The 13624-nt window shown below is 41.2% G+C and overlaps 1 protein-coding gene across 1 annotated transcript in view; it reads right to left on the reverse strand.

Moving 5' to 3' along the window:
- Nucleotides 1–2520: 2520 nt before the first annotated feature.
- SLC25A24 (solute carrier family 25 member 24) overlaps nucleotides 2521–13624 on the reverse strand; it is a 36296-nt gene continuing 25192 nt past the window's right edge. Inside the window, exons 9-10 of the mRNA XM_008069653.2 lie at nucleotides 7540–7690; nucleotides 2521–4518 (exon numbers count right to left, since the gene is read on the reverse strand). Of these exons, the coding sequence (XP_008067844.2) occupies nucleotides 4334–4518; nucleotides 7540–7690 (336 nt within the window). The 3' untranslated portion in view covers nucleotides 2521–4333. The remainder of the gene's footprint in view (nucleotides 4519–7539; nucleotides 7691–13624) is intronic.

Here is a 13624-nt window from a genome sequence, read left to right on the forward strand (position 1 = left end):
CCCCTTGGCCGTGGCTGGTGCAGACCATGGCCAGTGTTCTGAGAGGCCAACACCTCAGGGCACTGGCACAATACAGAGTGGTGTGCTTCCAGCTGGATTTAAATTGATGTAAAGAAAATAAGCAAATGTTACATTTTGCACGTCCCATTTGGGGCACTAAGATGCCTGCAGGGTGGCAAAGACTGGCCAGGTGATGCGGCAGAACTGATCTCGGGGTCCAGGACTCGGCCACTTCATCTTGAGCCCATGGCCAGACCGTGCTGCAGAAGTGGTGTAAAGAGAGGCATGTAAACTCTTGGGAGACACACTAGGGACTCACACTAGGGACTCCATCTAGTGTGATAAGCAGAGATTTGAAACGGTTCCTTCAGATGCCTTGAGACCCCTGGGCAGACCAGCCTCTTTCTGGAGTAACAAAGTGCAAATCACTCGTTTGACCCAAGCACAGTCGCTCGTTCCTATAATCCCAGCACTTTGGGAGGCCAAGGCAGGAGGATCTCCTGAGTCCAGGAGGCTGAGGCTGTGGTGAGTCTTGATCATACCACTGCACCCTAGCCTGGGGGACAAAGTGAGATCCTGACTAAAAAAAACAAAAAAAGTTTACTAGCTTGTTATTATCATCTTGCCTTCTCAGTGCGGCTTTCTCTACCAGGGGTGCTAAAAAATGTATACACATTTTAAGAGACGTCATCTATATATAACTTTTCAAAGTTGAATGGGTTACAGTAGTATGACATTCACTCAAAAGAAGACACATCAAATGAATGCCACTGTCACCATGCAACAGGCAGGACAGCCAAAGAAAATGGCAGAAGCCTGGTTGTCTTTTGAGGAGCTCAAGACTATTTTGAAGGGGTATTTGAAATTCGAGAACATTGCAGAAGTACAACGAGGAGGTGTGAATATGCACAGAACCTCCCACATGCCTGACAACCGCACGCATGCGTGATGAGTGTGAAATGCACGGTGCTGTGTATATAGTGCACAAGAGAAAGTCCAGGAGGCCTCGCACAACAGCAAGTCCTGCGTTCACTGTCATCAGAAGTGTCTAGATGTTGATGGGCACCACTTTGAGCACCTCTTGTAACTGTAGAATTCAAACATGACTTGTATTCATCTTATTGAGTATTATCATTTTCCTAGTGTCTTCCTTTCTTAAAATGTGTATTTTTTTTGGCACCCTCTATGTAAAATCACAGCCCCAGAACCAGCCCTGCCTTACGTCAGACACATAGTATGTATTTTATTTGGTTTATTGTCTCTCTCTCTCCCCACTAGAGGTACTGAGTCTTTGTTCAATGCTATGTCCTCTGGCCTTAATAGTGTCTGACACATCGCAGGTGCTTAATAGATACTCACTGCAAGAGCAAATGAGTGAGTGAATGCTGGTGGAATAAATACTGAAGTGGCCTGGGCTTGACACTTCTGCATTCACAGAGAACACTATAGCGCCTGTGGCTGAGCGTCTGAGTCCAGGACTTTGGGGCCCACGGACAATCTGAGAACATGATTACTTGCTAAACCTCCCGGATGCCACCAACAGTTATGAACAGGTGTCTTCACGGACACAGGGGTCAGTGAGGAGCAGGGGCGGGGTGAGGCAGTCTGGAATTCACAGCTCTGTCCTGCATGGAAGAGGACGGGCAGAGGGAACGCTGCAGGGGTATTCTCCTGGAGGGTGACCCAAGTGAGCTTGGACCAGGCCACGCTTCCTCCTGCAATGGCGAAAGAGGAGAGGAGGGGCTGCGGGTTGCTCCCCTGCCACCAATGTCCTTCTTGGTGCCTTCTCAAAGAAGATCTCACAAGAACAAAATTCCTATTTGAGGAAACCAGGCCCACGCCTTTACACCCGTGATCCGATGTGAAGCTCAAAGACAAACTCCTGTAAAGCACAATCTGGGTTTGCATGACGTTCACCCTCTTGATGGGGAAGCAAGATTAGGGGGCCAGAAGGAAATCCAGCAGCATTTTTCTATAAAAAAGGGTGCCTGGGAAGAGAGGAGGGCGGAGGCATCATTTCTGGGTAGTCTTAGAGTTGGAATGCAGAATTTCTCTGCAGTCTTGAGTTTTCTTTTTTAATCAAATTTTGTACTTGTGATCTGCATTATAAAATTGTTTTTACATTCCTCAGCCGTAAACTCATCTGAGAGTTCCCACAATTTCAAGACAATCTTCCTCAACAAGATGTTTCTAGTTAAATCTGTGGCTTTGGACTCTCCTTGGCACTGTGAGCCCCCAGTGATCAACTATAATTGATAAATGCTGAATTTGGATAGCACTAAAAACATTAGCTTATGCCAAAATGCATCATATGATCTCTACAATGGCTGCTTAGGAATGACCAAAATATTTGGAAGGACTATATGCAGCCAGATGTAAAAACCATTCAAACCACCACCAAAGAGCTAAGCTACCTAAGCTGTAGGGCATGGACAGTTTTTGCTTTATTTATAGTTTTTTTTTTAATTAAGAAACTGAGACTTAAAATTTTTCTCAAAAAAAGGAAAAATTAGAAAATAAGTCAAAAACACATTTATTTTTTAATAAAAACTGCAAGTAAATATGCAGTAGTGCCAGAAATAAACTATTTTCAACTCTGGGCTTTTTTCCAAAAGACATAAAATCACTTTTTTCAAAAGATACAAGATGCACAGGCAAATCACATTCATACCTTACAAATGTTCAATGGGGAACAATTTAAATTCATGAATAATGACTATTTTCCAGCAGTCTGAAATTTCAAACACGATAACAAAATTATTCACTTCCATAATTTCTATGAGTAAAAACAGAAATGGCTAGTCATGTACCTTAATATTGCCACTGTATGCATTACTCAGAAGTACATATAACCCCCAAGATAGAGTCCCATGCTTATCATATAAAAATATTGAGCTATGTATCAGGTATAACTAATCTAAAACTATATGTTTGAAGATATTTCACAAATACAAATTCATCTTTTCTCTTTGGTTCAGAAAATAAAAGAGGTAGGTTCAAATAAAGCAAAGGCCTATTATGTCACTAGATTTTCATTAAAATGTTGGCAATTTAGAGAAATTATTAGAAATCTAACAAGTTTAGGAACTAAACTAAAAAAATGGTAAGAATCATTTCAACTAATAAATATTTTTCTAATTTCTAATCACACAAATAAGACAGCTGACTACAAATAGGGCTTTAGTAAAATAAAAAATGCTATCACTATTATAAATTAAGTTTTCCAAATCATAACGTGTCCTTAAAACTTGGGGCAAGAGAGAATGCAAATGTGCCTGTTCACAGATGGGGCCTTGCATCTGAAGACAGGTATCCATGCACAAGGCAATACCTGTGACTCTTCACAAGCAACTCTCAGCTTGGCGCTGCCCAAGTTGAGGGGGTCAGGTTCAAAGAAATTCAGCAGTGAGGGGGACTAAGCGTGTCATTCGCCCATGGTCAACCCACTTCATGTAATGAAAGAGACATTTCAGATGACTAAGAATGGTCCCAAGACACCTTCCTGATTAAAAGAGAATCTGATTCAAAAAGGAGGAAACAAAACACCAAGAAAAAAGAACTCTTCAGAAGCCCACACAAGTCGAGGGGTTTTTGTTTCCTGCTACTTTTCAAAGTCATGACAGAATAAACAGAATCTTTCAAACAAGTTGTCTGGTGTTGGGAATTTAACAGCAATATACTGCAAATCAGCATCTAATTCCAGGAACCAAATAACAATGCAGGTAAAATGAAAAAGTACCCGCTGAAATAAGTATTATTTAATCACTCCTTACAAATTTCTGTCACATATGTTCATTATTGTTCAGTTTAAAGAAACCTAAGGATATAAACCCTACGCTTATGTGGCTACTGTCAGGGATATTTTAAAAGCAATAATTTTCTATTAATGGTTCACAAAGAAATGTTAAGAAGTCTATAAAGACATTCAAAACAGATAAAACAAGACATTTAAGTCTAAAGGAATTGGCATATACACTTGAACCAACCAAAGTAAAGATAGATGATTTATAATTCTACCACACAAAACATTTTCAAGCAAGTACATTTTCAGATTTAGGATTCAGGGCAGAGATCTGCAGAAAGACTCACAAGAAAAAATAAAGTACAGTCTTGAGGTCTTTTCAAAACTCATTAAAACTATGATTTGTAACATTCTGTATATATAAAATGGAGCCCAAATGTTTGAAGTGATCAGTTACGCGCTTCCCTTTTATGAAAAAATAAAAATACAGCTTCATTCACCACAGACTTGTTGCAATTTCTGGAGAAAAAGTCACACCAGGGATTGCTGACGATTTCCATCATCATCATGCTAAGGCCAAAACTGCAACTATCATTTCTGGGTTACTCCCAGCGTTTGCTTCATGTTTTCGTAAACCACATAACTGATGCCCACGGCAGGGAGCACCTTCATGAAGTTCGGGGTGATGCCTCTGTAGAGTCCTGGGATTCCTTCTTTGGAAATTATTCGTCGAAAGAGGCCAACCATGTTTAGCTGTGGGGCTCCTTCCACCATGGCTAGGAGATTTTAAAAGAGAGCAGGCTATTTTAATATTCATGCATGTTCCATTATTATAATAAGTAATTAAGTTTTTGAACGATATTCTAGAATACAGTAAAAGAATAACATTTATTCCAAGGAGCCCAAGAAAATACCCTTTCTATAATTCTCTTTGTACAGCACCACATAGTGAGTGCGTTAATGATGGTTAATAGTTGCTTTTTTGTTCATTACTATATGCTAGATACTGGCCTAACGGCTTTCTACACCAACCCTGCAAGGAAAATATGATGCCAGTTCTATCAACGAGGGATGGGAGGCTTAGAAGGCTGGAGAAAGTGGTCCTGAAGCAAGAGCATGGTTCAGCTCCTTAGCTAGGAAGTGGTAGAGCTGAGATTGGGTAGTCTGACTCCAAAGCCCCAGCACTTTCCGCCACCTCACATCACACACTGCCCCCTCCTCACTAGCCAGGTGCTGAGGACAGAAGAGTTAAATCATCAGGAGGAAGCAGAGCGCCGGGGAAGGGACAGGGACCTGGGCTTTAGCAAGAAAGGAGGGAGGGGAAAGCTTGTGTTGCTGGCACAACCAAGACAGAGGCAGGGACAACCATGTGCTGGAGGACACAGCCGGTGGCAGGGTGTGGCTACTGCACACATAGTAGAGAGGCTGGAGGTGGGCAAGGCAGAGGCAGGGAAATGGAGATGAGACCGAAAATAAAGTGAGGCCAGGTTACTGAAGGCTTTGAGATTCCCACTTTGGGGTTCCCTCTGAAGACACTGAAAAACTGCAAAGGCGTTTGAACTGTAAAATGACCACACTTCGACTTGAATTGACACATCTAGGCCATGCAAAGGTCTGGACTGGAGCTGGCAGACTGTGGGTTTGAATTTCAGCTCCACATTCACTACATCGCAACCTTGTGGAAGTCACTGCATCTCTGTTTGCCCCCGTTACTCATCTACGAAATGGGGATAATGTTAATAGCAACTCTCCAAGATGGTTATGATGGTTACATGGGAGAATACGCGAGAACGGCTTAAAAGTTTGCGGTGTTCTCTGCAGCCGCATGATCGTGGTTCAGCTCCTCAGGTACGCCGTGTTGGCTCCTGCCTCAGTGTCCCCCCATATGCTCTCCCTCAGATGGAGTGCTCCTTCTTTTCGGTTCCATCCACCTGTGCCCAGCTAACTCCCACCTGGCTTTCCAGTCTCAGCTTTACTGGCAGCAGCCGGCTGTTTCTAAGTGAGGTTACTGCTCTGCTCTTCCCTAACACGGGAGAAGGGGTTTCACCAGGTGGTTTACTTGCTGGACATACCAAGGGAGACCCAAAAAACCCCAAAGCTTATTTATAAGAAATAATGTATGTATTCTTGAATGTTTCAACTTCAGTCACCTTCCAAGGACTCTCCATGTGATGCAATACACCTATAGAGATGCGTTTCCACTGCTCAGAACAGTTTTTGAACTTGTCGATTTGAATGCCTTCTAGTGCTTCTGCTGTGTTTTGTTTCACCTCTCCCGCTTCGGCAAAACGTTTCCCTCTGAGGACTTGTTTTCTTGGGGAAACCAAAAAAAAGTCACTCGAGGTGAGATTAGGTAACTAGGGAGGGTGGGGCGTGGGGGGTCATGCTGTGTCTGGTCAAAAACTGCTGAACACGCAGCGTGGTGTGGACAGGTGCATTCATAAATCACCCATCAGGAAAGGGGCAAACGTGTTGAAAAAAAATTCACTGCCGAACACAGCCTCTCAGAACAATGCTAGCTGGTACACTGATGCTGACAGGTTCCCAGAACACTTACCTAGCAGGGGAAGCCTGTACTACGAGGGGCCTGCCCACCAAAAGACAATTTTTGATTGGGGGGGGGTTCCCCCTCATCTGGCTTCTCTACTCTACAATGGCAGGACCACATCTGACTTGTTGACGGCTCTAACCCCAGCATCTGGCACAGGCAATGGCTGTGGAAGCATTTGTCGATTAATGACTGACTGCTTGGTTGGGGGAGGGGTGGCTGGCACTCGGAAGGGAGGCTGGGGACACCGATGAAGATGTCCAGGTGTACAAGTTAAGAAATGACAGTGGGCGAGACTGACCAGTGAAAAGCACAGAACGGAAGAGAAAGGCACGGAATGCGTATGTTAGCAGAGTGTGGGTAGAAAGAGAAGCCAGCAAGTAGTAAAAGGAGAATAATCAATGAGCTGGCAGAAGAACCAACAGAGTGTACATGTAACCAAAGCCATCAGTGGAGACAAGTCACTGTCAGAAGAAGTTCAAAAGCTGTAAAGCCCAGCAGCTCTAATCAGCAATTCCAACCAACATTTACTTAGCAAGAATGTAACAAATGCCAGGTGCTTTACATACAGCTGCTAATTCTTACAACACTGCCTAATTCTCATTCTCATTAAAAATCCAAAGAGGCTGTGCACCGTGGTTCACACCTGTAATCCCAGTACTTTGGAAGGTGAAGGTGGAAAGATTGCTTGAGCCCAGGTGTTCGAGACCAGCCTGGGCAACCTAGCACATAGCTAGACCTTGTGTCACAAAAATAAAAATAAAGAAAAGAAAAATAAAAATTAGCCAGGTGTGGTGGTGCATGCCTGTAGTCCCAGACACTCAGGAGGCTGAGGCAGAAAGCCCAGGAGGTTGAGGCTGCAGTGAGCCGTGATCATGCCACTGCACTCCAACAGCAAGACTCTGTCTTAAGAAAAAAAAACAAAAAACAAAACAAAACCAAAAAAAAAAAATAGCAGTTTGGGGCAAGGATCTAAACTAAATCCATCTAGATATCAATGCTTATACTCTTACGAATGCAACAAATTAAAAAAAAACTTACTCTGTTTCTATATACAGCAATTCCATACATACAAAATATAGGCAGTATTTCTGTGGCACCAACATTTTATAAAGAAGGAATGTTTAAAACAAGAATTTCTGAAAAGGTTCAAGGTTAGGGAGGCAACAATGGTTGAGAAATGCTGTCTTAAAGCCACACCCTGCATAGCCACAGCACCTGTCCGAGTTATTCTGTCATGAAAACTCACCTTGAGCCTGCATGCGTGTTCTCACCAAAGCCAAGGGGTAGCTGGCCAGTTGGCCACAGGTGCTGGATAAGGCACCACATCCCAGCAAAACTGTGACTCCAGGGTTTACAGAGTCCTTGGCAAAATTATCTAGCCAGTAGGACTTCAAGAGCTGCCAGAGAAAAGAAGAAAAACAGTGAGCCAACTATACAACTGCTTTTGGTCAACAGGAACAAAGTCTGCCCAGCTACTCTCAAGCTTATGAGAGACGGGCCACGCTTGTGTTAGACCGGGTCACATGTTCTCAAGGGTAGCAGCGGCTCTGGGGGGAAAGAAAGGGGAAGGAGGGAGGCCACAGGGGACTCAACACATGAGGTTGCACTGGTTCTAAACAAACACGAAGCCCATCAAATGTGGTGAGATCTAAAAACATCTCTTACGGCGCGTATTCACAGAACAATACTATTGACCATTATTTCAGTGATGTTCGTTCCAAAGATGGCATTCATCAAACGAATGCCAGTGCCGCGATGTGACAGGCAGGACAGTCCAAGAAAATGGGGGAAGTACAGTTGTCTTTCGAGGAGCGCAAGACCATTCTGAAGTGGTATTTGAAATCTGAGAACGTTGCGGAAGCCCAACGACCGCCATGGAGGCGTGAGTGAGCACCAGAATCTCCAACACGCCTGACAATCACACGCATCCGTGATGAAGGCGAGACGCATGATGCGTGCAAGGGAAGATCCAGAGGCCTCACCCAGCAACAAGTCCTGCTTCTTCCGCTGTGGTGTTGGAACAGTGCACACACCTGCCACGGAAATCCACCAAGCTGTGCACGCGAGACGAGAGATGGCAGAACAAGCTTACGTTGCATTCTTAAAATAGCAAATTGGAAAGTTTTCATCCCAGGGTGATTATTCTTAAAATGTATATACATTTTTTTTTTGGCACCTTCTGTATGTCATTTAATTTGGCCCTTACAAAAACTCAGATGACCTATTATTCCGATTTTGGAAATGAGAAAAATTTGTCTCAGTGGAGTTTTTTATGACGAGCTCAGAACCAGGTGCACTGATTCAGAGGTCAGGCTTCCCCCCCCCCCCCCCGTTATTCTAGGTCCCTGTATTTCATTAGACTCAATAATTGGGAGAAATGGTATAAACTATACATGTTAATCAACTTGTTTCTAAAATTTAGATTTCAAAGTTATTTACATATATGCATTATGATGCTACAGGATTCTATAATTTTCTATATATTTACCTGTACCATGGAGTTTTATGTTTTAAACATAAAAGCATGTTTTATGTTTAAAACATAAAATATGTCAAGTATAAAAATGTATATAAAAAAAATTATGTTCCTCGTTTTAATTAATTATTTGTTTGTTTGCTTTTTGTTTTTTGTTTTGGGTTGGAGTCTCAATCTGTCGCCCAGACTGGAGTGCAGTGGCATGCTCCCAGCCACTGCAGCTTCAACCTGCTGGGCTCCAGCGATCCTTCAGCCTCAGCCTTCCAAGCAGCCGAAACTACAGGCACGCGCTACCACGCCCGACTAGCTTTTGATTTATTGTAGAGACGAGATCTCTCCAAGTTGCCCAGGCAGGTCTCAAACCCACGGGCTCAGGCAATTCACTCACCTCAGCCTCCCAAAGTGCTGGGATTACAGGCTGAGCCACCGAGCCCGGCCGTTTTAATTTTTTAATCCTGTAAGGTTATCATTGAATTTCTCAACCGTTTCAATGGAAACCCTGCAGGCTAGAAGGAAGTGAGACGTTATACTCAAACTGCTAAAATAAAAAACTGCCACCAACAATACTGTATTGACAAAAACTGTCCTTCAGAAATGAAGGGGAAATTAAGACATTCCCAGATAAATAAAAGCTGAGAGCTTGTCACCACTGCCCTATAAGAAATAGTAGAGGGAGAAACAAAACGATGACAAACAGCATCATGAAACCATGTGAAAACTCAAAATTCTATGGCAAAAGTAAACATGTGAAAAATTACAAAAGCCTGTGCTATCATAATGTACATGTGCAAATAACTTAGAAATCTAAATTTCAAAAACAAAATTTAAACAGAATTTTAAAAAACAAAAGCATAAATAGCAATTATAAATCTATGTTACAAGATACACAATGTAAAAAGAGGTAATTTGTATCATCAATAAATATAAAGGATTATATCGGTAAAAAAGACTTTAAGAAAAACTAAAAGCATTTCCCCTAAGGCCCGATCAAGCAAGGATGCCACCTCTCACCACTACTATACCACATAGTAGTGGAAGTCCTAGCCAGAACATTTAGACAAGAAGAAGAAATAAAAGGATCCAAATTGGAAAGAAAAAAGTAAAATTATCTCTGATCGCAGATGATATGATGTTAAAAATGTTAAATTTAAGAAACATTTTTAGCAAAGTTATAGGATATAGAATCAACACAAATTGCTATTCTGTTTCTATATAAGCAACACTGATCAATCTGAAAATAAATTCTTTAAAAAACCCAAATGTAATAGCATTAAAAAGAATAAAATAATTATGACTAAACCTAACCAAGGAGGTAAAATATTTGTATGCTGAAAACTACAAAACATTGCTAAGAGAACTCAACACAGATACAAATAAGTGGAAAGGCATTCCATGTTCATGGAATGGAAAGCTTGGTATTGTTAAAATGTCCATAAAACATGTTATAAACTGAATGTTTGTATTCTCTCAAATTGTGTACCTTGAAACCCTATCCCCAATGTAATGATATCTGGAGATGAGAACTGTAAGAAAGAAAGGAAGGCTAAATGAGGTCATAACATGGGACCCTGATCATAGAGAATTAGTGTCTTTCTAAGAAGAGACACTACAGAGTTTGCAAATGTTCTCACACTCACACTCACATGTGTTTTCTCTCTCTCTCTCTCCCTCTCCGTCTCTCCCACACACATACACACACACAAAACCATGCACACACCAAGGAAAGCCATGTGAGGACACAGCAAAAAGGTGGCCATCTGCAAATCAGGAAGAGAGCCCTCACCAGAAATCAAATCAGCCAGAATCTTGATCTTGGATTTCTAGCCTTCAGAATTGTGAGAAAATACGTTTCTGTTGTTCACACCAACTAGACTGTGGTATTTTATTTTAGCAACCAGAGCAGAGTAATACATTGCCCAAAGCAATCTACAGATTCGATGCAATCTCTAACAAAATTCCAACAGCATTTTTTGTGGAAATAAAAAGTACCATCTTAAAATTCATATGAAGTCTCAAGGGACCCCAAATAGCCAAAACAATCTTGAAAAAGAACAAAGCTTGAGACCTCACAATTCCTGATTTCAAAACACACTACAAAGCAATAGTAATCAAGACAGTGTGGTACTGGCATGAAGACATACACAGACCAACAGAACAGAGAAGATAACAGACTAGAACACAGAGTTCAGAAATAACTGTATACAGCCCAATCATCTTCAACAAGGGAGTCAATGGGGAAAAGATTCTCTTCAAAAACTGTGTATCTACATGCAAACGAATGAAGTTGGACCTTTACCTAACACCACTTACAAATATAAACTCAAAATGGTTTAAAGACTTAAATGCAAGGCCTAAAACTTTAAAACTCTTAGGAGAAAGCATAGGGGGAAAGCCTCAGGAAATTGGATTTGGTAATAATTTCTTGAATATACACCAAAAGCATAGGCCACAAAAGCAAAAAGACAAATGAGATTATGGCAGACTTAAAGATTTCTGCACAGCAAAGGAAACTATCAACAGAGTGAAGAGGAAATTTACAGAATGGGGAACCTATTGAAATAGAGAGAGGAACGGAAGTGGTAATTCTCATCAACACTGCGGTAGCCAGCCTCTGCAACGGATCCCAGTGATCCTCGCCTCCTGATGTTCCTACCACTGTGCAATTCCCTCCCACACTCTCCCGGGGTTGGTCTGTGTGACCAACAGAACACAGCAGAAGTGACAAAGGCCATAGCTGATAAGGGATTAATTTCCAGAAAATATAAAGAGCTCCTACGACTCAACAAGAACAACAATAAAAAATTGATTTGAAAATTAGCAGAGACCCTGAACAGAATTTTTCCCAAAAGAAGGTACAACTGACCACCAGGTATGTGAAAAGATGCTCAGTATCACTTATCATCAGAGAAATGCAAATCAAAACCACAATGAGATCTCACTTACACCTGGGAGGATGGCCACTATCAAAACAAAACAAACAGAAAATAAGTGCTATAAAACTGGAATGCTTGTACCCATTGGTGGGAATGTAAAAAAAAAAAAAATTATGCAGTCACTATGGAAAACACTACAGAGGTTCCTTAAAGAAGTAAAAATAAAATTATCATCTGATCCAGTCATACTTCTGGTATATATCATAAAAAAAAGAAAACAAGATATTGAAGAGATATTTGCACAACTATACTCACTGTAGCACTATTCATAAAAGTCAAGATGCAAAAACAACCCAAATGTCCATCAACAGATGAGTAAACAAAATGTGATATATGCACACAATGGAATATTACTCAGCCTTATAAAAGAAAGGAATCTTGTCATTCACTATAACATGGATGAACCTCTAAGACATTCTACTAAGTGAAATAAGCCAGCCAAAAAAAGACAAATACCGCATGATTCCACTTACATGATGTGTCTAACGTAGTCAACTCATAACAAGAGAAAGTAGGTCACCAGGGGCTGAGGTGAAGGGGAAACTGGGAGCTGTTGTTTAATGAGTATAGAGTTTCATTTCTGCGAGGTGAAACAGTTCTACCAGATCTGTTGCACAACAAACCACATATATTTAACACTACTATATATTTTTTAAGTGGTTAAAATAGTACACTTTGTTATATGCATTTTTACCACTTTTTTTTTAATAAACTCAGTACAAGAAGTAAAGTCCTAAAGCATGATGAGATGCTTCTTTATACTCAAGAAGACAGCGACAATGAAAAGTAATTTAAAAAATAAAATAGGTAGGGGTCTTGTTTTAATCTTCACAATACATAAAAATAAACTCTAAATGGATCAAAGAACTAAACATAAAACCTCAAACTATAAGGACCTTTGAAAATGTAGAAGACACCCTTTTTGAAATTGGAACTGGCAACCAATTCCTGATCAAAACCCCAAGTGCCCATGCCGTAAGAGATAAGATAGACAAGTGGGACCTCATCACCCTGACAAGCTTCTGCAAAGCCAAAGAAACATCAAGAGAGCAGGGAGACAGCCCACAGGCTGGGAAAAAATATTTGCCAACTGTATGTCTGGCAAAGGCCTAACAACTAGGATCTACAAGGAACTCAAATACGCCAAAAAGAAAGACGGCAAAAGATATGAATAGACATTTCTCAAAAGAAGGCATATGAGCAGCCAACAGATACATGAAAAAATGCTCAGCCTCACTAGTCATCAAAGAAATGCAAATTAAAACTACACTGAGATACCACCTAACTCCACTCAGGATGGCCATCATCAATAAGTCAAAAAACAACAGATGCTGGAGAGGATGTGGGGAAAAGGGAACACTTCTACACTGTTAGTGGGAGTGTAAACTAATACAACCTCTGTGAAAAACAGTTTGGCGATTCCTAAAAGATCTAAAAACTGACCTTTCATATGACCCCACAATCCCCCTACTGGGAATATACCAGGAGGAATTCAAATCAGTCTTTGAAAAAGATACCTGCACACGTATGTTTACTGCAGCACTGTTCACAATAGCAAAAACATGAAATCAACCATGCTGCCCACTGAAAGAGGACTGGATAAAAACAATGTGGTACATAAACACAATGGAATATTACGCAGCCTTTAAAAAGGACAAAGTTATGAACATCACAGCAACTTGGAAGGACTTAAGTATCTATAATACTGAGTGATCTTTCACAGAAACAAAGAACTGAGTATCACACGCTCTCATGCATAAGTGAATCTTGAATAATTATCGTAATACTGTAAGAAAAGGATTGGCAGTAGTGGGAAACTGCCGGGGAGTAGGGGGAAGCAGGATTGGCAATAGTGGGAAACTGCCAGCGGCGGGGAGCATATCTCATCAACCTGCATAATGAACATTTGTACACCGAACCCT

Source organism: Carlito syrichta, unplaced genomic scaffold, assembly GCF_000164805.1.
Source record: "Carlito syrichta isolate Samal-C Ts95f unplaced genomic scaffold, Tarsius_syrichta-2.0.1 Scaffold312159, whole genome shotgun sequence".
In the NCBI taxonomy this organism is placed as follows: Eukaryota; Metazoa; Chordata; class Mammalia; order Primates; family Tarsiidae; genus Carlito; species Carlito syrichta.